Below are 26,820 nucleotides of genomic sequence, written 5' to 3'. Positions count from 1 at the left end.
TGGCACTGGGGGTCTGGTAGTAGAGGGACTCTAAGGGGCAGGGAGTGGCACTAAAGCATTTGGGATGGGTAGGTGGCACTGGGGGGCTCTGAGGACAGAAGGCTGGCACAGGGGGGATTGGGTGCAAGGGACTCTGGGGTCAGTGCCTGGAGCTGGGGGATAGTGAAGGAGTTGGGGGTCCTCTAGGGATTAGAGCTGGCACTGGGAGTCTCCCGGGGCTGGGGCTTTTTATACTATGGACCAGCAAACCCATTCATAAACTTTTGGCAGACCGGTAACATTTTATTTGCATATTTGAATATTCACTATTTGTATAATGGATATGCAAATATACAAATAAAATGCTACCGGACTGCCAAAAGTTTGTGCCTGGCTTTGCCGGTCCGTAATATAGAAAAAACATTGTCCCAATTCATCAAAGGTCCCTCATACCGCTGAGAGCAGTGCAAACTAAGCATTTCTCCCCCACTTTTCAAAAAGTCATCCCAATGAAAAGCAAAAATGGAAAATTGGGATTGTACTGTATTTTTACCTAACATCTTCCAAAACACTGAATAAAAAAAGTTAGTACAAGAATGATTTTTATGTCACATCAGATCAATGCTGAGAAAAACACCTGGGTTTTTTTTAATCTATTTTTTTTATCTGAGCTCTAAGAACACACAATTTGAAGTGCTGAATCAGTTGATTGGCTCAGATAGTCTGAACCCTGTCTCCAAATAACTGCACATAATGTGCTGGATCTAAGCAGAATAACGAACACATCTAGGGTATGTCTAGACTGCATCCCTCTGTCGGCAGAGGGATGCAGATTAGGCAGGTCAACATTGCAAATAGGGTTGCCAGATGGCTGAAATAAAAATACCGAACAGCCCCTCCCCCACCCCCAAAAAAACACCGGGAAAAAAATTTGTTGAAGAAAAAAAAGGGGGGGGAGAACTAAAGTTGTTGGGGGGGGGGGGGGGAAAGACTCCAAGAACCTGGATCACTGCTACAGGTTACCAGGTAGTCATTTAAAAAAAATGGACATGCTTCATTGGGGGGAGAGGGGGTCTGGAAACAGCTAACGGGGGGGACAACGGGGCTGGCTGGAGGAGATGGGGGGGCCACGGGAAGCAGGGCTGGTCGTGGAGGGGGGGATCGGTTGCATGGGATTGGCCGCGGGATATCAGGGGAGGGGGGGGATCGGCTGGGAGGGGGCGGGGCTGGTTGGGAGTAAGGGGGGGCAGGAAGCACAGCTGGGAGAGATCGGGGGCCGCGAGAGTGGCTGGGAGGAAGGGGGGGGAAGCAGAGCTGGGGGCGGTGCAGGGGAGCTGGCCAGGAAGATCAGGAGGGGAAGTGGAGGAGAATCAGCCGACTGGGAAGTGGGGGGAGGAGTGAGCAAATTGGCGGGGAGTGGGACTGACCTGGGCACTTGCTGCCTGTCCCGCGCAGGCTCCTGGCGTACGAGTGAGGAGGAGGCTTCCCCTCCTCCTCACACTCAACCGACTGAGGGCTCCCAGCAGCAATCGCGGCTCCGCCTCCCAGCTGGGACTCCCAGCCACTCCCCCCGCCCACTCCAAGCTTCTGAAAGAAAGCCTTTCTTGGCAGATCCTGTAAACCTCCTTGCAGGAGGCATAAAGGATCTGTCGAAAAAGGCTTTCTTTCTCGACAGATCCCCCTCTAGACTGCCGCTTTTTGCCGACAAAGTGCTAAGTCAGCAAAAACGGTGGCCATTTTTATGCAAATTAGACACAGGATATTTAAATCCCAGCTTCATTTGCAATGTCGACCTGCCTAATCTGCATCCTTCTGCTGACAGAGCGATGCAGTCTAGACATACCCTAGACAATTGTGCAATGTTTTACTTCACAGGAGAGGCATGCCAGATGTGGGGGGAGGGTGGATTGCCTTCCAATTGCTCAAAGGGGTCAGACTCAAAGGAGAAAGTTATTAAGGGCCAGCTTATGACTGGTCATTAAAAGTATGTCTACAGATACCCATCGCTGGCCTATGCCACCTGACTCCAGTTCCCAACTCAGGCCAAGGGGCTGTTAATTGTGGTGTACACATTCAGGAAGGACTCCAGCTGAGCCTGAACATCTACCTCTAAGAAGGCACAAAAGGGGTGTGGAGGGCACATGGAGACACAAACAGAGCTCTCTCACTCCCCAGAGTGCAAGCGCTAACTACTCTAAAAGGAGAAGACTCTGCCACAGGTCTAGCTCCCTTCTGCTCCTTTTAGAGTAGTTACCCCTTGCACTTTGGGGAGTATAAATGCTCTTGCACCCTTGCCACCCATAAAACCCAGTAGTGCTGACCATACATAGAGAGAAGCACTCACTGCTCTCCTTCAGGCTATGGAGTTGTGATGTTCGCTGTAGAGCTCTGAAAGGTCTCTATGAGGAGCTGTGCTGATAGGCTGATGTCTCAATCCTATTCCCATCTCAATTAGGGTAAAAATCCCCTTGAATTCAATGGAAGTTGAATGAAAGCCCTAATCTTCAAACTCTGAGAACCATCCTGTCTTGCATCTGAAATTTACTAAAATAATGATGTTCTCTAAGGCCATTCTAAAAGGTTTTAAGAAAAATCTGTGATTCTAGTGACTAAAAGAGGCTTCCAGTTTTTTAAAAACAATCTCCATAATGTCATGTACAGACTTAGTCCCATGATATACTTCAGTGTTTCATTAAAACAAAATACAATTGTCACATAAACATTCATATAAGTGACTGCCTCCTCTTCCTACCACAGAAGAGAGGCAGGATTTGATGTTTAGGTCTGAAGAATGCTGGTGATTCCCTGCATGTTTTTATATGTGCATGCATACCTTTATTTTCTCCCATAAAGTGTCAAAAGATTAAATCCAGCATTTCAAAATAACCATTGACTTGAACAGCATATCCTCTGACTCTACAAATGCATCTGAGTTTGCAAACTTTAGCAACAGTTCAACAGAACAAAAGAATTTAAAATTTCTTACCTCCCAACCATAACTGGGATCTTTCAGATTTGACTTTCGCTCTCCCACATATGGCCCAAATTTTTCACCTACTTCAATCTTCCTTTTGGTCCATATTCCTAATCCTGCTCCCAGAACATTTGACTCTCGGAGTTCAAACTCTGAAGGAATGGGAATGTTATCAGGAATGTATATGGGAGCCTTGTAAGGAGACCCCTCCTTTGGTGTGAATGCTTCACTGGATGTTGCTGGAGAAGATAAGTCTTGAACACTGAGGGACAGTTTACTGGCCTCTCCATCAGCCTCTGGCATTTCCTCCAAAGGAACTTCAGGGAAGCTTTCATATAAACATTCTTCACCTGAAAATGAATCCAAATATTAGAGGCTGTGTTAGCCAAATGTGTTGACAGATTTTGTGCTTTAAACTCCTTTAACATGTATATTAAGCAAAAAATGCAGTTTGCTAATTTTACAGCACTTTCATCAATTGTTAATACTGCAGTAGAGCTTACTCCTGAGAGGTGCTAAGCAGCTGCCCCACTGTACAACTGTGTATGTTTAGCACCTCTCAGAACCAAGCCCAAGGACTCTTACTAGCCAAAGACATTTGCACACTTGTACACAAGCACTGTCATCAGTGACTGAATTACATACACATTTGTATCTAGGCAAACCCAGTATGCCCAATATGGTCTGCATACTGCACCTCAAACAAAGTCCTCTGAAATTACTATTGAAAACTGATGGTCACAAATTAAAATGAAATCCCAGACAAATGAAAACTGGAAAGTCTTTAATGGGCTTTCACTATGGAGACAATGCCTTAGATTCAATCTAAAATATGAAAAAAATGTGGTGGCCTCAGACTAGTCTTTAGAAGGGAAGCAGCCCACTATGCAACTGCTGGCCAGATCTCAGTTGATGTAAATCAATCTTGCACCAACAACTTCAGTGAAATTATGGCAAATTACACCTACCCAGGATCTAGCCCAAAAAGTCACCATGCAGAGGGCTTGATTCAGCACAGCTCACCTCATAACATTCAAGTAGCCCTTCTCCATGTCCAAAAAGTCAATTTTTCTTGCAAGAAAACTATCTAGATTCTAGTTCAACAAGGAATTATGCACAGGGCTAACTTTAAGCACATGTTTTAGTGCTGTCACACATGGAATGTTTTCTCCACTGATAAAATGTCATCTATCACGCCTTTATTACATATTATCTAAAAATGTTATATCTACATTTTCAAGATTCTGCCACTTATGACAACAAACATTGGGGCATAACAAATCATTTCAATACATCATCCCTGGCATGTACCAGATACATCTGCAAGCAATATATTCACAGTCCTGAATTGTTTTTCTTCCTCTACTATAGAGCTAACTATGGCCACACTGACATCATAAGAAAGTTCAGTTTTCAATTTCCCTAGCCTTGATTTGTCCCCCTTCATCGTTATTCTAAATAGCTGGACCTAACATTAACTAGCTTGCTTATCACTTTTCTAAGAACTGCCCTTCAGAGGAGTGTAAAATCCTGATTAATTCAATCAGCAGGACGATAGACCAATGCATAGAAGGATTCTTCATCATTGTTTCCGTTTCAAAAATCCTTTCTCTGAGAGCTCAGGTTGAGTAGAGGTTAGCAGTGATGGCTTGATCCTGCAGACTGCCAAGAACTGATGAAAGAGTTGCTGAGCTGTTTGCTTAGCATCTACACAGAGGCTGCTGAGGGTTCTCATTGACATTCACGGCAAAACTCCCATGAATTTCAAAAGGAACAGGATCAGGCTCATAACCATATTGTGCTGAGCAGAGAGGAAGAGAGACCATGGGTATGTCTACACTACCACCCTAGTTCGAACTAGGGTGGTTAATGTAGGCAACTGGAGTTGCAAATGAAGCCCGAGATTTGAATTTCCCGGGCTTCATTTGCATATTGCCGGGCGCCGCCATTTTTAAATGTCTGCTAGTTCGGACTCCGTGCCCGCGGCTACACGCAGCACGAACTAGGTAGTTCGGATTAGGCTTCCTATTCCAAACTACCGGTACACCTCATTCCACGAGGAGTAACGGTAGTTCGGAATAGGAAGCCTAATCCGAACTACCTAGTTCGTGCCGCATGTAGCCGTGGGCACGGAGTCCGAACTAGCAGACATTTAAAAATGGCGGCGCCTGGCAATATGCAAATGAAGCCCGGGAAATTCAAATCCCGGGCTTCATTTGCAACTCCGGTTGCCTACATTAACCACCCTAGTTCGAACTAGGGTGGTAGTGTAGACATAACCCATGAGAGGGACAGGGATTGAAGTGTGCTCATAGTGCAATAGTTAACTTCAATCCTGTGCACTGAAATGGCCTGCCTAGCCATCATAGTCATTATTTTATAATATGGTATTTTTTCAAGTGCCATTTTGCCCACATAAGCAGAAGAGCTGAGTGTTGCAGAAGAGAAGAGCAGAGGTGGTTATGAGCCACAGTCATGGAAACATCTGCAAAGTCCCCATGAAATTATGTCACTCACAGTGGAGCTCAGTGCACCGGCACCCACTGGTATGTAGCACCCTTCTCCTCCGATTACTTAGTACTCACTATTTAGATTGTGGCAATGCCTGAAACATTCCAATGTCACAAACCCAAAGAAAGACACAACTACCCATGATGAGGGAAAGGGAATCACATAAAAGGAGAATGTCAGGGTGACAATAGCACATGGCTTATGGGCCATGTGTTTGGATTTTCAGAGGCCTAGAAGGAATCAAGCAACCAAATCCACTGAATTTCCCTAAGGGATGCCTAACTCCCTTGAGCTCCTGCATTAGTTTGTTGATCCCTGACTTTAGAGTTAAACGCCACACTCCTACCGCTTCATGCTCCTTCCTCAACCCAATCCACTCAGCTTTCCTCCTCACCAGTTCCAACTTCCCACCCTCAGCTCAAGAATCCCCAAACTGCTTCCTTCCACAGCACAAAAGAGCAGTTCATTCAAATTGCGCTGCATAAAGTGATCACAACACTCAACACTCTTCATTCCATCCTTCCCAACTTTTGGCTTTGTTAAAAAGCACCATGTCTAGTCACTCCATCAGTGGCTCAGCATGGCTCTCATACAGGCCTCAACCACACGTCTTCATGGCTGAGTTGTTAAACCCTAGGAAGCATTGCACTGCAGATGTGCAGTACTCTATTTCTTTCCCCCAAAGTGTGTTTGCTACACTCTACTTACATTTCCCTTTCAGTCTCAAAAGGCTACAACCGTTCATACCTCCAGTCAAACTGATGTACAACCTTAAACATGTGGAGCCAGATTCTCCGGTGGAGATATGCCAATGAGACAATTCAATTTTTATTCTTCTCTGGTCACACCCATGACTGGTTCAATGACCCGCAACTGTACCCAAGCCAGAATTTAAAACAAGTTGATTTTACATTTTAAATCCTGTGGTGACAAATAGCACACTATTTGTGTTCTGCCTAAAACAGAGCCTGAACAGAACGCTAGGGCATCTTTCTGCTTACACAGGCAAGAAAAATATAAAAGCAAACAATTAATACCCCAAAATATTGAATACCACCTTCCAAACATTTGAAAATCATTTTTAAAAAAATCACTTACAACCAAGCTCCATTGAAATTAATTTACACAATCTAAGAACAAAAAGAAATTAATTTACACCCAGAGTAGCAGAAAACATGGGGGCCTCATTCTGCACAGACATAAACCAATGTAAATCAGAAGTAACTCCACAGAAGTCATTGGAGTTACATGGACATAAAACTGCTGCGAGATCAGAATTAGGCCCCATAGGCTGTGCTTCCAAGCACAATTGTCTATGCAAGTAGCCAACCACTCACACATATAATGCTACAATTTGAAATTTAAGCAGGAATGAGAAATGGGACGAAATCATTGAGGCCACTGATAGGGGAACAGAAAAGATTAGGTAAGGCAGAAGACATTTCCCTCCGTCGAATTCCTTGCTGCTGTTTTGCAGTAAAAACATGGAAAAAAGCTTGAAAGGAAACCCTGGATGAAAGGTTAATTGCTACTAAAAGGCCAGGGTGGACACCAATGTTTGCACTTTCTGCGCCAACTCGCATGCTATCAGGAAAGAGTACACGTGGCTGTGTGCTCGAGATGTGCCTGATGAAGACAAGAGATGTCCATGTGCCAAAGCTAACGCCACAGACCTAATCTCTGTGGAACCTGAGGTTACTCTAAACAGCACGCTGGCTTCTCTGTGGAGCAGGGAGGAGGGGTTGGACTTCCTTCCACTTGGACAACTATTTAGCTGTATAGCACGCTCTTCCCTTCCAAGGGCAATTAAAATAAAGGGATATAGTATGTGTAAAAGACAGGGAAACTGATGCAGTAGAGCTGCCTTACCTTCCGCTGCGGCAGCTGATGAGTTGAATGTATGTGGTGCTTGGGTCAGGCACACTAAGCAGAGGCAGGATATGATCAGAAATGCAATGCAAGGAAGAGTTTGCATGGGAATGTGCCCAGGATGTAGTGGTGAAAAAAAAATTAAAGAAAAAGCGGGTCATTATCCTAAACACCAAATATGAAATGGGTAAACTCCACTGACCCTCGATGACACTATTGGCTGTGCCTTTCTATGGCTTGAACATCATTTGATCACATGCAAGTGACACAGGTATACTGGGGCATTACATATACTAATACAAGGGAGGGCCCAAGCCAAAACTCAGGGTACAAACATACTGAAGGGATCAAAATCTGGATCCCATGTCTAGTTAATAAAGTCAAGCAAATATCAGTGAGATATTTTTCTTCTTTTCTCGGTCTTTGTGAGCTTTCTTTCTTCTGCCAGTTTCTGATGTGGTGTACATGCACAATGCTCCCACTGACTTACCAATTTACTAGCACACCTCTCATAGGCTGATACTGGAGGTATGCATGTACCCACTAATAGCGTTAGTACAGTAGTGGCATGTAGCCACTAATAGAATCAGAAGTCAAGCTGTTGGTTTTATGTGAAAGACATTTACCTAAACCGGTACTGAAAGCATCTGGATAACCCCTTCAGAGGCATTTCTAATGCCATAATCTCCCTGGAGCAAGAGGAAATAAGGAATGAGATAAGATTGTAAGTTCCCGGTTCCAATGGAACAGACAGTCTGGGTCAAACTTGATTTATTCTTTCTGTAGCAACTTCACAATTGTAACAAATACCATCTTTTGGCAGACATAGCAGCTTTCAGCAGGACCCAACTAAGCTTCTGGGTAAGAAGAAGCCTGTCACACCTCAGAATTTGGCACTCTGCTTGTATTTTTGAACATGTGTTATAGGAGCCCTTTGTACATTGTCACTTTATTAAAGTCTTTTGGGGGACAATTAAGGATAAGAGAGTTATTTCCCTGAGGAAAGGCAGGATGGGCCATGGAAGAATATTTTCTAATGGTACTACAAGGATATAGTTTGGGCATTATAAGCAACCAGAGCCCTCCATATTTGTTTGACCCGACACTTCTGTCCAGCACAGGCATTACTGCAGTAATTATTTGCAAGCATATCTGAAACAAGGCAGGCATTTCCTATTGCATACAAATGGGACACCTTTATCTAAATTACTATTTGAACAGGTATTTAAGAAAGGATGGTTAGGCAGGAACTAGTTGATTACAAAACACATTAGCTAAGGTCTAGGTTGAAGGTAGTCAAGAAAAGTTGCAAATTAGCAGTTAGCAATCTGGGAGTTTCTGAAGCTATGTCAGGTTACAGATGAGCAGGTGGGAGACATCTGTGTGCTCAAGAAGGTATAGTTTAGCAGTAGTCTCCATGTCCTTAGAGGAAAGTCAGACAAAGATCCTTATTTTAAAAACAGTCCTCTGGATGTGAGCACCTGGGGTGATATCTTCAGACATAGGAGAGCCACTGGCCAAGAATTATGTTGTTCCATATGAAAATATTTTCAGCACACATACTGAATGTGGTTTGTGCCACTCCTTATCCACAGAGTTACTCAGCAGAATTTTATATAACTCTTATTTCTTATTATTAGCGATATTGTGACCTCAAACTTTTAATCAATAACCAGGACCCCCTTGTGCTAGGCACTGTATATACACATAGTCATGCCCCAAAGATTTTACAATGAGTATAGCATGTAGATATACAATATTATTGTAGCCATGTTGGGCCCAGGATACTACAGAGCCAAGATGGGTGGGGTAATACCATTTATTGGATTAACTTCTATTGGTGACCTGAAAACGACCTATGTGTAAGCCTGAAAGCTTGCCTCTCTCCCCCACAGAAGTCTATCCAAAGAGACTACTTCACACACTATGTGTCTCTACAATATAGATAATTATTCCCAGTTAGTTGGAATTCACCAAAATAGGATATTACCACTGATTAGATTATTGACTGTTATTTGTGACTAATGGTGCAGTTCCAGATTTGTATTCCAAGACATAGATAGTGATTATCACTGGGTGGTTGTTTTTTTAATTTTGTTTATTTTAAGCAGTGTCACATCTGAATATTAACATACCATTATTAGTGGAATAGTATAGTATTTTAGGTCCCTTTGTCTAGGCTGTTTAATTCATTTATGCACATAAATTGAGAATATCTGAAGGTTTATTTCACGTACACTGCTGTAAGTCAATAGTAAGTGCACTGACTTCCATTGTAAATATGATATAACTATGCGTACAATCCAGCTCATACTTCTGTTTTGTCTTTAAAATGACACCATGAACTTTACAACCACAGAAATATTTCCCTTCAAATATTACAAATAACATCTAAGGCTGTTCTATTTGAAAGAGTGTTAAGAAAATACCTTTCATTTTTCCCCATTGTGTTTATTTAGTACATCTGATGAAACAGTCTATATAAGCAACCTCACTGTTTCACTAAAGTTTCCCCTGTGTTTGTGTAAGTCTGTCACCCAACCACAAGAGAAAGGAAAACATTTTAAAAATAGGAAGTATAGTTGTAAAACCACACTATCCACAGGAATAAGGAGCACATGCTGTATTTGAAGCTACTTTTAAATCATTGTTTAACCTGAAGTGGTGATAGAAATAATTATTTTCCAAGATATGCAAACTTGTGTATCTTATTTCAAATTTAGGGTGCTGTGTAGACACACTAAGTGTTCATGTATTATAAAGCAAGATTATGAATTGCTTTTTCCACTGTTGATTTGATGCAGTCACACTTTCCCCTTGTTGCTACACAGCAGAAAGCCATTCTTGCACCGAAAACCTCCAACATAAAGAAAATAATTATTCATGTCCAGCAGAAGAGGGAGTTCTAGCTATAGACTGCAGATACAAAAGAATGTGAAAACAGCATTATTAGAGCAGGCAAAGTTAACCATAAGTTTGGTTTGATTTCTTACTTGAAGAGCACAGAAAACAGCTCCTTTTTTAGCAGCCTCCACTATGACTTACTTACATATTAAAATGTGTTTTACAAGAATAAATAGGAGGAAAGAAATAGTGACTTCTGATTCTTCATGTGTCAATGTGGGGAAGATTTAGGTCTTTGAAAAAGACTGTCTCATTCCAAAATAATTTTAATTAAAACATAATGTGAATAATTCAAAAGGAACAAATTATCAAAATTCCTCACCATATGAAAAAGAAGCTTCACATTTAGTTTCCTTACACTTACCAAATTTTATCTCTGGAAAAACATGAAAATTAGCATGTTAGAGAGACATATGAGTTACTGAAGGAAGAATTAGTATACAACTTTGAATACTTTGGAGAAAAACATTTGTTGGGAAACAAGAAACTCTGTAATACATACTCAACATCAATTGTAGTTTGAGAGAAGATAATTTCAACATTGCTAAGTGGTGGTGCTAGACTAGCAGTTAATGCAATGTCATAATATGTTAACTGTAGAGGAACTATACCTTGTTTCTGGAAATTGTCAACATCAGCTTGTACAATAACTAGTAGCATTTGGTGCTCTGTGTAGTGTTGCTCATGTCTAATTGAGTAACACAGTGTAAAGCATTTGATGTGCACCAGACACTGTCTCTTAATTAGGATCCAGTACAAAAGACTATGGGTCAAATTTTACTTTCATTTTTATAGGTACAGCTCTCCTTGATTTCAGTAGAAGTTGTACCTGTGTAACTGAGAATCAATACTTGGCCCTACATGTTTCTGCACATTTTCAATATAAATTACTATATTACATGCAGCAACAAAGAATTATAAATATATGCTAGCAAAATTAATTTATTTAGAAGTTGAATCTAATTTTATTTATAGCTCCAGTACAACCATCTTTGGTAGAAATATTTATGTTATCTGTACTTCTGGTCTGCTAGCGTCTACTGCAATCATAAACACTGTTGAAAAATTATTTGCAGTTAGCAGGGTTTAAACTACCTATTATATCATCAGCTAGTGCCTGTAAACTTTGGTGCTGGCTGATAAAGTTTTCTCAATGGAATAAATATATATTTGACTTTCAAAATCTTTGCTGAGTTACATATGGGGAAGGGAGACAAATAAGGGAACAGGAAAATGCTACCTGCTTATGGGCTAGATCCTCAGCTGAATCTATACTACAAGCCTCTTCCTCAAGAGGAAATGCAAATGGAGCACTCTCATTTGCATTTCCTCTTTGGATCCCTCTTGCGCAAGAGTTTTTTGCGCAAAAAAGAGCTGTGTAGATGGCTCCTTTTTGCACAAAAAAACCTTTTGCGCAAGAGCCGTTCTTCATCAAAAAATGAAATACAATGCTTCACACCAGATGGGGATCCAGCCCATATGTTTGGAGCCCCTTTTAAATGAATTATCACTCAATTATTGAACTTATTGAAATATTACAATTGAATTCTGCCATAGTTAATATATACTCGTTAGCTTCAATGACTATATTCATTATACATAGCGGGTTCAGTGAAAAACGTCTGCTGTGAATTTTAATCATTAAGTACAGGTCTCAGCTGGAGGGAGAATAAAGGACTTGATAGACCACTATTTTGATCCATAACATTTTGACCATTGTTTGATCGCCATAGTGGTAAAAAATACATATAGTTCTACATGAATGCCTTAAGCTTCTATGCGGCTGAAAATTAACATGTTTAGTTGAAAATTAAGGAACGGACCCTTTAATTTGACTTGATGAAATATAACATCTATATATGCCTTTAATATCTCAGTCCATCCTAGTAAACCGGGGATAAAATTGAAGTAAATCTCTTATCCTGCAGCAGGATAGAACGCACTAGAACAGAAAACTAATACTGAAAAACAATACTTTCAACTCAAAATTACTTAAATCTACCGTCTATATTAATGCACATGAATGAAACTATCTCAAAGTAATAAATCAGTGTAACTGAACTTTTTTTTACACTCATTAGGACATCTCTTCTGTTTTAAACTGACAAGTGGCACTAAGTAGCATTGGAAATCACATGACTGTTTCTAATGGAAAACAGTAATAAAAGATGACTATTCCACCAAATTATAATGAAGACAGATAACAGAATGCATTATAAAACAAAGGTTACAGATAGAGACTGAGACTTGTAGAGGTAATGACTTTTAATTGGTTTGAGTTTATCACATTTTCAGAGGTACAGCAGAACCAACAGAAAGGATTAGAATTATTTCCACATTTCATTATTTGACATAATGAGAAAACAGAGGGAGGTCCACAACTCTGATGCGTATGGTAAGCCACAGGAGATGTTTAACATGTCAGGTTCTGGTAGTCTACGGTTCTGAGACAAAAATGCATTTGCTCCATTATAATGCAGCAAAGTGTAATCACTTGAAAAAAATGCCAGATCATGAAGTTTTGTTTGGCAAGGGCACTAGGAATAAAATAGGAGTTTAACCACTTGCTGTTACCACAGTACTTACCCATGAGTACTGATATCTTTCCTTTTAGGAGTTGAGTAAGTCTCACTCTAAATTCCAAGGAGTTAATGGAAATTAATGGTCAAGGCTCAGCAATCTGAGTAAGTTAATGATCTAGTTACCCCAACAACAAAATGTGTTTCCATTTGCACACATAGATGAGATTCTCTTCTCACTTACACCGGAGTGCAATTCCACTGATGCCTTTGGAAGGGCACCACAGAAACTTACACAGGAATTTGGCCCATACCACCTGACTCACAAAAGTCCATGCAAGTCACATGTTCAAACCAATCTGGAAGCAAGATAGAAAATGTTACAAGTACTAACATCATGTAGAGCTCACTGTTTTCTAATGAAGGTATTAATTTTGTATAGTTCAGGTGAAAAGTTTTATACAAATAAGTGTGTGGTAAAAGGGATGAGAACAAGGAAACAGAGCCCCTAATTAATGAGGCAGAAAGTGCCAGGAATAAGGGGACAAAAGGATAGAAGAAAGCCTGAAAGCAGAGGGTGGGGAAAGATACAGACGGATTATTAAGAACGAGAGTAGTACAGGTAGAGTATGGCCATGCAAAACAGGAGGTAATGAGATCTGAGGTAAGGATTACCAGAGAAGGCCCCAGGCACACGGAAGTTTCGCTGACAGCAGCAGGGGCTATGAGAGTGTGTGAAATGTGTTCTGTGGGTTGGAATTTAGACTTATGAGACTTACTATTTCTTCATTAATATTTAGAAAACAAACTTCTTATGGAAATATAGAAAAACTGACAGTAAAAATGCATATTCACCCATGATTCTATCCTAATTCTACATAGGTTCTGCATACCACAGTAGCTGAGGTTCTTCCAGTAGTGAACTATGTGAACTCATTGCCATGATTATAAAATATGTGGATTTGGCGGGGAGGTTATTTGGGGGATTTTAATGGTTGATATATTATTATTGTTATAGTTATTGCTATTGGTGTTGTTAATTACTTATTAATTATTATTATTATATCCCTAGAGTTGGATCGAGGCAAAATAAACCATAAGACAACTACCAGTCTGCGTAGTATACCTTTTATCTGTCTATAGGGAGATTCTGCAAGTATCTACTAGATGCTGCAGGATTTAGAGCTCTCTTAGGGCATATCTACACTGGGGAGTTATTTCAAAATAACTCCCCTTATTTTGAAATAACAAGATGAGCATCTACACTGCCAAGCCTGTTATTTCAAAATAATGGGCTTTTTAATTCGAAATAATAACTCCTGCTTGTTAAGAGAGGAATAAGCTTATTTCAAAATAGTTATTTCAGGAGTTAATATTTTGAAATAACTAATTTTGAAAAAACCTGGGAATATAGACATAGACTTAGACACATAGCAACCATAATCTTCTACCTACCTCTGTGTGTATGGAAAGACATGCTTGCCATCTCACACATACCTGTTTGTGCAATATACCCACACATTTCAGTAAAGTGTTAATAGTGCACAATGTTTACTTGGGATAAATTAGCTACGACACAATGGAAACCGAAGCTGCTGTACAACCAAAGAGACAGCTCTTTAATTATGTTATTACAGTGAGAGAGTGTTAATTATATTTGGGTGTCACTGTGATACAATGTAGTTAAGTCCTTGAAACCCTAATAGAAACAGCGGTAACCAATACACTAATCAGAAAAAGTACCAAATAATTCATCATATAATGCCATCCTCTGGAAAAGCACCAGGTCCTGGCAAGAATACTTTCCAACATTCATTTTGTAGAGGAAATTCAAACTCGCAATTTTTCCTGTAAGTTCTAGCTACTTCTCAGCAGACGGCACTATAACCTTATCTCTGCAAGGTCATAACAATAATAAACAGAACATACTTAGCTGATTGGAAAAGTCATGAATATTAAGAAGATACTATCCTTCATACTACACATGGGGATACATTCTGTGTCTTACGATAGTATATTAAGTGTATTTACACAGGTTGGACCTCCCTGGTCCAGTACCCTGGGGATCTACCTATCCCAAACAAGGGAGTTTGCCCCATCAGGAGAGGGGCAGCCAGCCTGCCGGCCCCACGGACTGCCAGACCAGCTCCGCTCTCACCCGCAGGCAACCTCTGCCATGGGGACTCTCTAGTCCAATTCAGGGGCTCTCTGGTCCAGCAACATTGATGTTGCCAGACCAGAGAATCCTGCACCAGAGAGGTTCACCTGGTATATGGTTTCATATAGCTCATAAAGTCTTAGTCTTGATTCTAGGAAACGTATTCAAAGACCTATGGCAGTTAACTAATTCCCACTGACTTCCAGTGGCAGTTAGGCACCATGGGTATGTCTAGACTACATGCCTCTGGCGGCAGAGGCATGTAGATTAGGCTACCCAGCATAGGAAAATTAAGCAACAATTTAAATAATCGCTGCTTCATTTAAATTAAAATGGCTGCCACGCTGAATCGATCAGCTCTTTATTGGCTCAGCGCACTAGTCTGAACGCTCCGCGGTCGACATCAAAGGCATTTGTCGACTGCCCCGGTAAACCTCATCCCATGAGGCATCGTGGGGCGGTCGACAAATGCCTTTTATGTCGATCGCGGAGCGTCCAGACTAGCGCGCTGAACCGACAAACACCTGATCGGCTCAGTGTGGCAGCCATTTTAATTTAAATGAAGTGGCGATTATTTAAATCACCGCTTCATTTTCCTATGCCGGGTAGCCTAATCTACATGCCTCTGGCAACAGAGGCACGTAGTCTAGACATACTCTCAGTTACCATTCATGCCTTTCTGACTTAGAAGCAACACGGCTGTGTCTACATTGGCACCCCTTTCCGGAAAAGGGATGCTAATGAGACGAGTCGGAATTGCAAATCCGTGGGGGATTTAAATATCCCCCGCGGCATTTGCATTTACATGGCTGCCGCTTGTTTCCGGCTTGGGGATAAGCTGGAGAAAAGCGCCAGTCTAGACGCGATTCTCCGGAAAATAAGCCCTTTTCCGGACGATTCCTTATTCCTACTTTCAAAGGGCTTATTTTCCGGAGAATCGCGTCTAGACTGGCGCTTTTCTCCGGCTTATCCCCAAGCCGGAAAACAGCAGCAGCCATGTAAATGCAAATGCCACGGGGGATATTTAAATCCCCCGTGGATTTGCAATTCCGACTCATCACATTAACATCCCTTTTCCGGAAAGGGGTGCCAATGTAGACGTAGCCAAGGTGTCTCCTCTCATCAAAGAATCTGAAGCCCCAACACAAGCCATTGGCTCCTTTATCACAGATTCTTCAAATGCCACAGATGACAAGAAAGATTCCACTTGCAGGGAGAAAGGTGGGAGTCACATGCACCTATATTCTCAAGGAAGCTGTGCCTCTGGCTGACACCCAGAAACTAGATCAAGTTACAACCTGTCTCAGGTTTCCAATTTTGAAGGGGAGCATAACACTATTTAAGATTCATCTACATATAAGCTGGGGTAGAGTCCAGCTCGGAGAGCCATAATTTGTAGCTACAGTAGTGTGACTGGTGGGAATGGTATCTACCTTAAGTACATGCCCTTCTACAATACTAGGTACCCACTTAAGGTGACTAGTCTCTCCCACTACTCACATTGCTACAGAGCACTAGCTTGATGAGAGCTAGTGCAGATACATCTCCTTGAGCTGGGAACCACTCTAAACTCAAAACTTAGGAAACGTTATCAGCCAGCACCCTTAGCACAAAATGTAGATATACCCTTAGTTTTCCTTGGATGGGTATTGTGAGGATTAACATCTCTCTTATGCTCTGTAGATGTAAACAGCATGGTATGTAAGTCCCAAGTATTACTATACTAGCGATGGTCCATTTCACATAAGAGCGACTCTTGTTCGGTTTATGTCCTAGAGCTTGATTCTGATCACTCATGGTCCAGTGTAAATCAAGAACAACCCCACTGAAATCAATAGTATGAATCCAAAATCAGTGTGAATTCTGTGGTGTAATAGTTAACAAATCTGATTTATTTTGACTTACAAAATGAGATGGCAGTAGGCAAGGTGGCTAGTTTATTGTACATGGCTTTCAAGACAAAGTTTGAAATATTTTATGGCTATTAATTGTAAAGAAAGCTAACTGCTAATGAAGTTTATTCCATTCTTTGTTTCAGGCCAGCTACACTTTTTATCAAGCTGTTGATTTTGGAGAAACCAAGAGATCCTTGTGAGTTGCTAGGTGGGAGTAATAAATGAGCATTTTGAAGGCTTCTGATTCATTGCTATACTTGGAAGTTCATCTGATAAACAAGATTTTTTTCAGACACACTGGATGATCTTCATGAGTTCTATTGTTATTCACGTGCAGTTTGACATATGACACCTAATATAATGTTAAGAACTTTAGTGGACCAAATTGAGCCCTGACATTATCAGATGCACTCCATTATAGAAATTGGCTTATAACGTGCTTTCTGTCCCAAAGAATCTCAAACTGAGATGGGTATTATGTAGAGTACTCTATTAGAGTCTGAATGCTACTGCAAACTAATCTTATTAAAATATTATATTTAAATACTCTTTATGGGGGAGGGAGAGAGAGAGAGAGAAAGAGAGATTGTAAAAATACATTGTTTTGCTCATATTAAAAAATTCTCACTACCATTTTTACTGTGAGGCTCTGCTTCCTCCATGCACTAGAACCTGGTTGTATTGATCAGTGCAGGTAGCAAAGTCTTGAGATTAAAATGAGAGAGACAAGGTAAGATTGACCAACACTTTAAAAAAAGACACTTTTTCAGTTGCTTATAACATTGCCAAATGTAACTAAAATTTTCTATAAGGTGTGTATGTGTGTGTGTGTGTACCTTGGGGGGGTGTCTTGTCTCAGTTCAGGGGCTGGACTTTATGTCACGAAGGCCATTCCAGCCCTACATTTCTCTGAGTCTATAAAAAAAGGCCAATACTTTTGCTTCCACCCAGTCAGCATTTGTACAAGTAAAGATTGCAGAATTAGCCTCATGTCATTGTTGGTCCAGCTACACTAGCTGTAACAGTGGCACCATCCAAATAAATACAATTTGTTGTTTCAAGTGTGAATCCCAGCAACTTCTTTAACAGGAGCATTTGGTAGCTGACAGGGCTATGGGTGTTTTAAATCATAAGGGCAGCTACTCTATTCTGGTTTTCGTGTGTTTGTGTGTGAAGTTCTTTGTCATTTCAGACCCACCTGTCTGAGAACATAGAAATCAAAACCAGGAGTAACTCTCGAATTTCACCTCAATTTAATCCATCACGGAAAGTGCACTGTATAAGAAAAACCACCAGGACATTTAAACAAAGTGACACAGATCATCAGCAGATCAACTGAAAATGACAGCTCAATCAAACAAACGTATGTTGAGAATTTCCACAGGGAAGCTCTAGCTGCAGCCAAACCAAATTTGTTTAGTATACATAAGTTAGCTGCTTAGAAACATTCAGTATGCTGCTAGCCAGATGATGGCTTGCCTAGATAAACATCTATTTAACCAAATATCCCCATCCATGAAAGTGTTAGCAGAGTTTTGATGCATTCTCCTGGTTCCTTAAAAATATTCTATCACTCAAGTACCAACCCACCCATATGGTATCTATGTAAAAATAACTAAACACTCCTTTTAAAAATCACTATGAGCACTAAAAGAGAGCAAAAACTCTATAAACCTGATGGAGTGCTACTGTCAACCAATAAATTCACTAAGCGGCATTATAGTGGCTTGCAAATTACGAGCTTAGGAAGCACTAGAGAAAAGTGAACATCCTATGCCATATATCAAATACAGGGAGTGTGGGATTTGTCTGTTTTCTCTTTTAGGCACAGTTCCCCCCAGATTAGGTACCTAAATAAAAGTGGCCCAAAATACAGGGATGCTGAAGTCAATTCAAAATCACTAATTCACTGAAGTCAATTCAAAATCTGGAAATCCTAGCTTCACTGAAATCAATGGCAAAATACCCACTGGCTTCAGTGGGGCCAGGATTCATCCTAGGAACCTAAATATGGACAAGAGCAGAGAAACTGATCTGTACCACCATTTTATATTGCAGCATACATTATAATAATGCACATTTCAGGGAAGGTTCAGGGGAAGGTTCTACTTTACCTTTTATTTCTGGTTTGATAAAATAAACTGCTTTTTTTAAAAAAATTCAAGCTAGTAAGCATTTTATATCTGCTCTTCAAACATTTGTCAAACAAGAGAGTGACACTGAAGTATCTTTTGTAGTGGACATCTGTATACTGTTTAACTTCCACAGGGAGAATATTTACAGGAAAACAAATGCAGCAAATTGGAACACATGCCCTGCTCACTCCTCTTCTCACGTTCACATGACAATCAGAGCTCTGTGTGTTTATAAGTTGAAGGGTTTGGGCTGTGGAATATTTCTTAAACACGTGACACACCAGAGGTGGATAGTGAAATATCTGACCACCTCAACAGCCTGTACCTAACATAAATGCTGCTTGGAGAAGAGTGGTCCAAAAATATTAACGAGCTGAGGATTCATTTGTAACAATAATTTTGACTCCAGCACTCAGTGCTGTTGCTCTGGCAAAATGAAGAATCCCATCCCCTACCATCTCCATCACAACATGAAGGGTCAGCCTGTCTCTGCCTCGGGTGCAGTATGAGATGATGCAAACAGCTTCCATTGTCCATCTCCCTTGTGCATCACATAAAAAGGAACAAAGATAATGTCAGACCCTTGTTCTTTTGAGAAGGCAGAGACTGTTCTCTCTATGCATTCCCACAGAGTAGGCCCTGAAAGGTGTAGGAATGAATGGAGATGCAACCCTCCTGAAGCCCCCTCTAAACCAGAGGTGAGCAACCTGTGGCCTATGAGGTGCATGCAGCCCTTCAGGGTTCTATGTGTGGCCCAAGAGTCGTTTTGTTTACCGTTGCCCACACTTATGATTGCTGGTTTCTGTCTGCATTGGGTTTTTTTCTTTTCCTACCAGCATTACTAAAGTAACATGCATATAAAGCAAGGGTACGTGAAGTGAAGTGCATGCTGATTGCACACTACATTGACTGTGAAAGCCGTGGGCTCCCTCTGCATCCAATCAAAGCACTGCTACAATTCACTCAGCACATCCTGCAAATTCTAGACACACAAGCGCAGTTGGCAAAACTACTCTATCCCGGGAGACCATTTTGGTTATGACAATCTTGTGGTCCATGTAGATGAAGAAGGGACACTGCTGCAGCCCTCTTATTAGCCTAGGTTGCCCATCGCTGCTCTAGACTCATACAATTGAAGTCTGTAGGTAAATGACAAACTTCCTGAACGATGTTGATGGGGAGCCTAATTCTGGTCTCCCTTACATTTATGAATCAGATGTCATTCCAGTGAAGGTAACAGAACGTCAGTGGAGTGAAGCTGGCATGAGAGGAGATTCAGACCTTAATGATGAGCAATACAGATTTTTAAAAGCCTGATTCTTTGCTGAACTAGTGCGAGATTGAAGAGCATTAGTGATGTGCACATCAAAGGTTAATATCCTGTAGTCCTATTGCCATGTGCAATGAATTATCAGTGTTGCAGTTTATGGTGTTGCTAACTTTCATAATTTTATCATTAGTCCCACAATATTTGCTGCATATCTTAAAGCCCCAGATGCTGGAGGCTTGGAAACCAGGAATGTCAGCTTTCATTTTAAAAAAATGAAATGTTTAGTCCTTTAGTTGTGAAAAAATAGCTTGGAAACGTGAACCCCAAGAGTTCGTACACCAGAAGGCAAATAAAAAGATTGTAAATGTTTTTTCAATGCCTCATGATGGTTTTAGCCAGTGATGTTATTTTTGGGAGCTTGACTCATGATTTTTGCATGTTTGGGGTTGACGATATTATCATTATTATTTCATTTATAAAACATCTCCTCCCTGTCACATCACTACGGGTGCATCTACCCAGCAACATTATTTTGGAATAACATCCATTATTCTGAAATAACTATGTGAGCATCTACACAACAATTTCATTATTTCGAAATTATTTCAAAATAATGGGTGGCTTAGTTCAGCATTGGTAAACCTCATTCTCTTCTGAAATAGCTATTTTGAAATAGTGGCTTTTTAGACAAGGCAGCTGCAATTATTTTGAAATAAGGGGCCTCCAGCCCTTCCCATGATGCCCTGCTGGCCACTCTGCCTACACTCAGCCAAACTCTCTAGTCCCTGCTTCCCTTGGAGCCCTTAAAGCAACAGCCTCAGGAGAAAGGGCTTGTGGCAGACAGGAGGCCCTGACAGCCCTGAGCCACTCAGAAGCTTCCACTGCTTCCCTTGGGGCCACAATGAGCCAGTCTTCTGCTCCCACTCAGCCCTCCACTGCTCCTAGGGAGCTGCAGACACCTCCCAGGAGCCTGCCTGGGGCCAAAGGAGGTATGTGCCTTCCTGGTCTGGTGCGGAGATCCTGGGCCACACTGAGGCTATGTCTAGACTGCAGGCTTCTTTCGAAAGATGCTCTTTCGAAAGCATCTTTTGAAAGAGCATCTTTCGAAAGATCGCATCTAGACTGCACGCGGATCTTTCAAAAGAAAAATCCGCTTTTTCGAAAGAGAGCACCCAGCGAGTCTGGATGCTCTCTTTCGAAGACGGCCTCTTTACATTGAAGAACGCCTTCCTTCGAAAGAGGAACTTTCGAAGGAAGGCGTTCTTCCTCGTGAAACGAGGTTTACCGCCATCGAAAGAAAAGCCGCGTTCTTTCGAAATAATTTTGAAAGAACGCGGCTTGAGTCTGGACGCAGGGGAAGTTTTTTCGGGAAAAGGCTACTTTTCCCGAAAAAAACCCTGAGTCTGGACACGGCCTGAGGTCTGGAAAGAGAAAGCAAACCACCAGGATCTCTACGCCAGATGCAGGAAAGCAGATGTCTTTGGCTGCAAAGCCAAGAGCCTAGCAAACAAAGGTTATATCCACACACAGGGGTAGGGGCAGATGAAAGTCAAAAAGCTCCACCAGGCATATGCCAGGGATCAAGAGCACAGCTCCCACTCCGGGGTAGAACTCCACACCTGCCCCTACTATGCAGGCCTGGACCACATCCTAGGGGGCGGGACAGTCTCTCCCCCGACCAGACTGGACTCAGGGACAGAGCCAGTGAGGAGGAGGAGAACAAGGAGGAGGAACTGGACAAGGTGAGCGCTGTCACCATGGAGACCCTGTAGCCGGTACCCCATGCACTAGATGTGTCCCAGGCATCATCCAAGGCCAGAGAAGCCACATCAGGTGAGTACCATCACGTTCCCTACACTCACAGGGTGGAGGGGGTGGGAGGCGAGGGGCTGGGGCATGCTCCTCACCCAGCCTTTGCACCCTGGGGATTGCGCAGCAGCCTGTGCATGTCGAAGCATGTGCAGCATCACTCTGGGGCACACATCCCCAACAGGATGCACCAGAGGACCCTTGTGCTACTGGCCACAGGGTGTCTGGAGAGTCCTGCCATACTCGTGACACTCTCCCTCTGCCATACTCCCGACACCGGGGTGGGACACACTCCTTTCACAAACCATCACTAGAAGGAGGCTGGGGGCATGGAGAAACATCCTCAGCAGTGCCGCTCACAGCACATGGCCATGCCCACATTCTTGGGGCAGCATCCACTTCTGGGGACAGTGCAGCAAGATGTAGGAGCATTTGCCACTCACACCCACCTCCCCCCAACACCCTGTTCCCCCTCTTTTCCAGCAAGCAGTTCTCTCTCTGAGGGACGTCTTCACTGCTGGACCCATCATGCGCATGGCACGGAGGGAAGCCCAGCTGCCCTGTGGCCCCCCTCCGCCCACAGGCTCCCAGTCTTGCCAGCACCTTCACATGCCTGCTTGTCCCCAGGATGTGGGAGTAGTGAGGCTCCCCCCTTGGACATCTGCACCCCTGCAGGCAAGGACCCACTGGCTAGAGTACACATGGCCTTGCTCCAAGAACATCACCATCATCTGAGCCAAAAACTCGCTCTCAGCTCAGAGATGAGGGCTTGGCTTCAGGCAGTGTCCCCTAGGAAGACTGACCATCTCTATTTTCCACAGCAAGATTAGTTGTGAGAGGGGGGCGGTCGACACCACTCAGGTCATCTTCCCAAACCCGAGGGACCCGCAGCCACCGGAGACACATGGATGAGTTCAACAGGGAGCACCTCGCAGCACCGCAATCCATGGAGCTTTTTCCAAAACAAACTGTCTTTTTTATTGTCTCTTCAAGGGAAGGGGGTACAGGAGGGAGAGAGGGGTGTGGGAGCAAAGGCAGAGAGGGATGATGCACAGCCCCCTAGTGGGGAGGCCAAGGGGAGAATGTTACTGGGGTCCTTGTGAGAAACTCTCCCTCAGGGCCTCCCAGATGCGCACGGCCCCTTGATGGGCCTGCCGGATAGCAGCTGTGCATGGCTGCTTGAAGGCTCTGCCAATGCGGTCAGGCTCTACGTCCCACCCAGGGAGGAATGCCTCCCCCTTCCTCTCACCAATATTGTGAAGGACACAGCACACGGTCGCCCCGTGTGAGATGTTCCACTCCCTGATGTCCATCCGGATGAGGCGGCATCTGAACTGCACCTTCAGACACCCAAAGGCGCCCTCCACCACCATGTGGGGCCTGCTTAGCCTGGCGTTGAACCGTTCCCTGGAGTGGTCAAGGTGGCCAGTGGAGGGCTTCATGAACCCAGGGCAAGAGAGGGTAGGCTGCACCCCCCACCGTGCACATCAGCATGTCCTCATCCCCAAACCTGATGGTGCAGCTGGTAAAAAAAGTTCCAACATGCAGCTTCTAGAAGACACTCAAGTTGCGGAAGATGCAGGCATCATGCACCTTCCCTGACCACCCGATGTATATGTCGGTAAACTGGCCCCAGTGGTCCATGATGGCCTGCAGGACCGTCAAGAAGTACCCCTTCCGGTTGATGTAGATGGAAGCCCAGTGGTCGGGGTCCCAGATGGGGATGTGGGTGCCATAAATAGCCCCCAGTCCCCCTCAGTTGAGGACGCCCAAGTTGGCAAAGCTGGCAATGATGGCATCCACATCGCCGAGGTTGATGACCCTGTCCAGCAAGATGATGTTGATGGCCATACCACCTGTAGAAGGAGACAGACAAACAAACAAACAGAATCACAGGGGTGCCAGGGTCCTCAGAAGATCAAGCCCAATCCCTCCTTCCCTCCAAACACACCAGGATCTTCACCCCTCTTACCTGATCCCTCATCAGGGCTTTATGAAGGCAGGACTGGAAAACCTCCCAGGGAGGAGAGTTACATCACCATCCCCAAAATTCCCCCTTTCCCTAGGAAATCCCATTCCAGCAGTCCGCCACCCTCCTGGGACAATAGCCTGAGAGCCTCATACCTGCATACCCTGACAGTTGATCTCTCCACACTGAACTGGTTCCCGATGGATCAGTAGCTTTCCAATGTAGTAAGCTTCCATTTGGGAGATGGCTACTCGCTTCTGGAGAGGGGTGACAGGTCTCATGTGAGTGTCCCATCACTTGAGGGCAGGGGTGAGCCACTTACACAGTTCCAGACACGTGTCCTTCCTCATCAGGAAATTCTGTAGCCATCGCTGGTTGTCGCACTGCGCCATGACGAGCTGGTCTCACCAGTCAGCATTGGTATCCAGACGCCAGAAGCAGAGGTGCACAGTGTGCATGGGAGGGCGGGCAGGATCCAGCAGCATAAGCCATACCCACAGAGAGGCGAGGAGGGTCTCCAAAATGATCAGAGGGTTGGGTTCCTGCAGGGCCTAGGAGGCAGCCTGCAGAAAGTGCTGCATGAGGTGCAGCACAAGCTGCAATAGCTGTCAACTGCCCAGAGGCAGCTTCGGCTCCACAGCTGGATAGCTGAGGTGTCCACAAGGGCAACCACGGCAGGCTAAAGAAAGGCTTTGCTGTCCCTCAAGGAGGTAGACAAAGGAAAAAAGCCTGAGACACTGATGTACAAGGGGGATCCTTTTAGGCAAGAGCCTCAGATAGACAGTAACTGCTGTCCTGATGCCCTGCCTGAAATGTGATTTAGCATCCAATCAGTGCGGATACTCTATTTTGAAATAGCTCAGTGCTATTTCGATGAGCTTTTGGCATGTAGACGTGCTATTTCAAAGTAAGCTATTTTGGAATATTTCTTCCAGAATAGCTTATTCCAAAATAAATGTGCAGTGTAGACGTAGCCTAAGAATGATGTCCATTGATTTCTAATAAACAGAATGAAAATGCCAATGTGATCAAAGTTAAACTACACTAAAAATCAAAGATGGTCCAGAGTCCCAAAGTCAGAAGCTAGACCTAAACCTGATTTTTGCCAAAGTTCAGGATGAGGAAAATGGTGTTTGGATCCAAGACTCAAGTTTTGGCCTCTTTCCATTAAAAATTAGAAAAACAAACCTTGGACATACGTCACTGGAGGAAAGAGAGAGGGGAATACTGTGAAGGAAATCTATGATCAACATTAAGCAGTGTGTATAAGATGCAGGCTAGTGTCCATGTCCTCCGCAGCACATAGAGTCATGCAATATGTGGCCACCCTTGCCTGATAAAAGATTTCCGGTAAGCATTCTCTTTTTTAACGCAGGGAATTTTCACATATCTGGCAACAAAGAACTGCCTTTCCACATGCTGCTGTTTCCCAGAGCACAAAAGAGTCACCTGATGACACGATGCAGGCATCACAACATTCAAAGGAGGTATTGTTTTTTAGTATACATAACCATTTTTTTCCTTTCCCCTGCCACCTTAGTTGAAAATAACAAAAAACAAAACAGACCAAAGACACAAGCACAATGGGGACTATCTCAACAACAAGTGATTGTAAAAATTAAACCACCAAAAAAAAGGAAACTGTACTTGCAAAGAAACCAACCAAAACAACCCTAAAGTAAATAGGAAAGGCAACCCAAACAACTAAACCCAGGAATCCAGAACAACGAAATCAAGGATCTGTTAGGAATTCCTTGCTTGTTCTTCTGGAGCTTCTGAGTATGTTCAAAGCGTGTCATGGCAGATGTTAAACCACAAAGTCTGCAACCCAGCTTGGAAGATCTGTGTATCAGCCTTGGCTTCTACTTTTTTCTTTCTAATGGATCCTTTCCCTTTTCACACAGCCAGTGATGAGTTGTATTTACTAATTCCCCAAGCATCACACACTTTGATTTTGCTGGGGAGGGTGGAGTAGAAGCAGGACTGCTGATTTGCCAAGACATTTTTTAAATAAAAAAAATCATGGAGCAATCATGGTAAATTTCGTAGAAGTCCCAGCTTCAGAAGGAAATGGGATGTAAAGACAAGTGAGCTCCATTTGCAGTGAAGGGCCACATGTAGGATGGGCAGATCCAACCTCTGGGGGGGGCTCAACCAGAGAGCAAGACCACCCCTCATTTACCCTGCAGCAATGGCTCTTGTCCCATGGGGCTGGGCCCAGCTCCCCACTCTGAGCACTTCAACCTGGCACCATTCAGGTTTGGCCCAACTGCCGCTTTGTCATTACCTCAAAGCCCAAAGATATGGTAAATAACAGCTCTTACAAAGGCACAAAAGTAGGGTTGCCAGATACTTTCACAAAAATTCCAAACATGTCGGAGAAAAAAATTGGTTGAGCCAAAAAAAACAAAAAAACCCACAAACTACAGGCAACCGAACTTGTTGAGCAAAACAAATAAAAAAATAAAAAAAGGTTTCTGTGCTCCCCACTCTCCCCCCGCCCCCGCCAAAATGTACCTGCCAGCTCTCCATCTGACAAAAATAGAAAATATCAGACATTTTACATGTCTGGTATTTTCTGGGTTTTTTTTTTTTACCAGACAAGGACCACAAATACCAGACTGTCCGGGCGAAAACAGGACACCTGGCAACCCTACACAAAAGGCCAGATAGTGAACCACTTACTCAAACAGGCAGCTCCTCTGTAGTCAACAGAGCTACTTGCGAGTAAAACGATTTGGTTCTTAATATGTTACATGCACCAGTGTAATGAATAAAACACAGCTTGGTCAATGGCAATCTGATTCCCCAATTATTCTAGCATGAAT

At 43.1% G+C, this 26,820-nt stretch overlaps 1 protein-coding gene across 5 annotated transcripts in view; it reads right to left on the bottom strand.

Moving 5' to 3' along the window:
• Positions 1–26,820, bottom strand: part of MECOM (MDS1 and EVI1 complex locus) — a 513,830-nt gene that overhangs the window by 282,675 nt on the left and 204,335 nt on the right. For all 5 annotated transcript variants that reach the window (XM_006131720.5, XM_006131722.5, XM_006131721.5 and 2 more), the window contains exon 2: positions 2,966–3,303. In XM_006131720.5, coding sequence (XP_006131782.1) covers positions 2,966–3,303 — 338 coding nt within the window. The remainder of the gene's footprint in view (positions 1–2,965; positions 3,304–26,820) is intronic.

Source organism: Pelodiscus sinensis, chromosome 10, assembly GCF_052426305.1.
Source record: "Pelodiscus sinensis isolate ZL-2025 chromosome 10, ASM5242630v1, whole genome shotgun sequence".
Lineage (NCBI taxonomy): Eukaryota > Metazoa > Chordata > Testudines > Trionychidae > Pelodiscus > Pelodiscus sinensis.
This window is presented reverse-complemented; position numbering and strand designations above follow the sequence as displayed.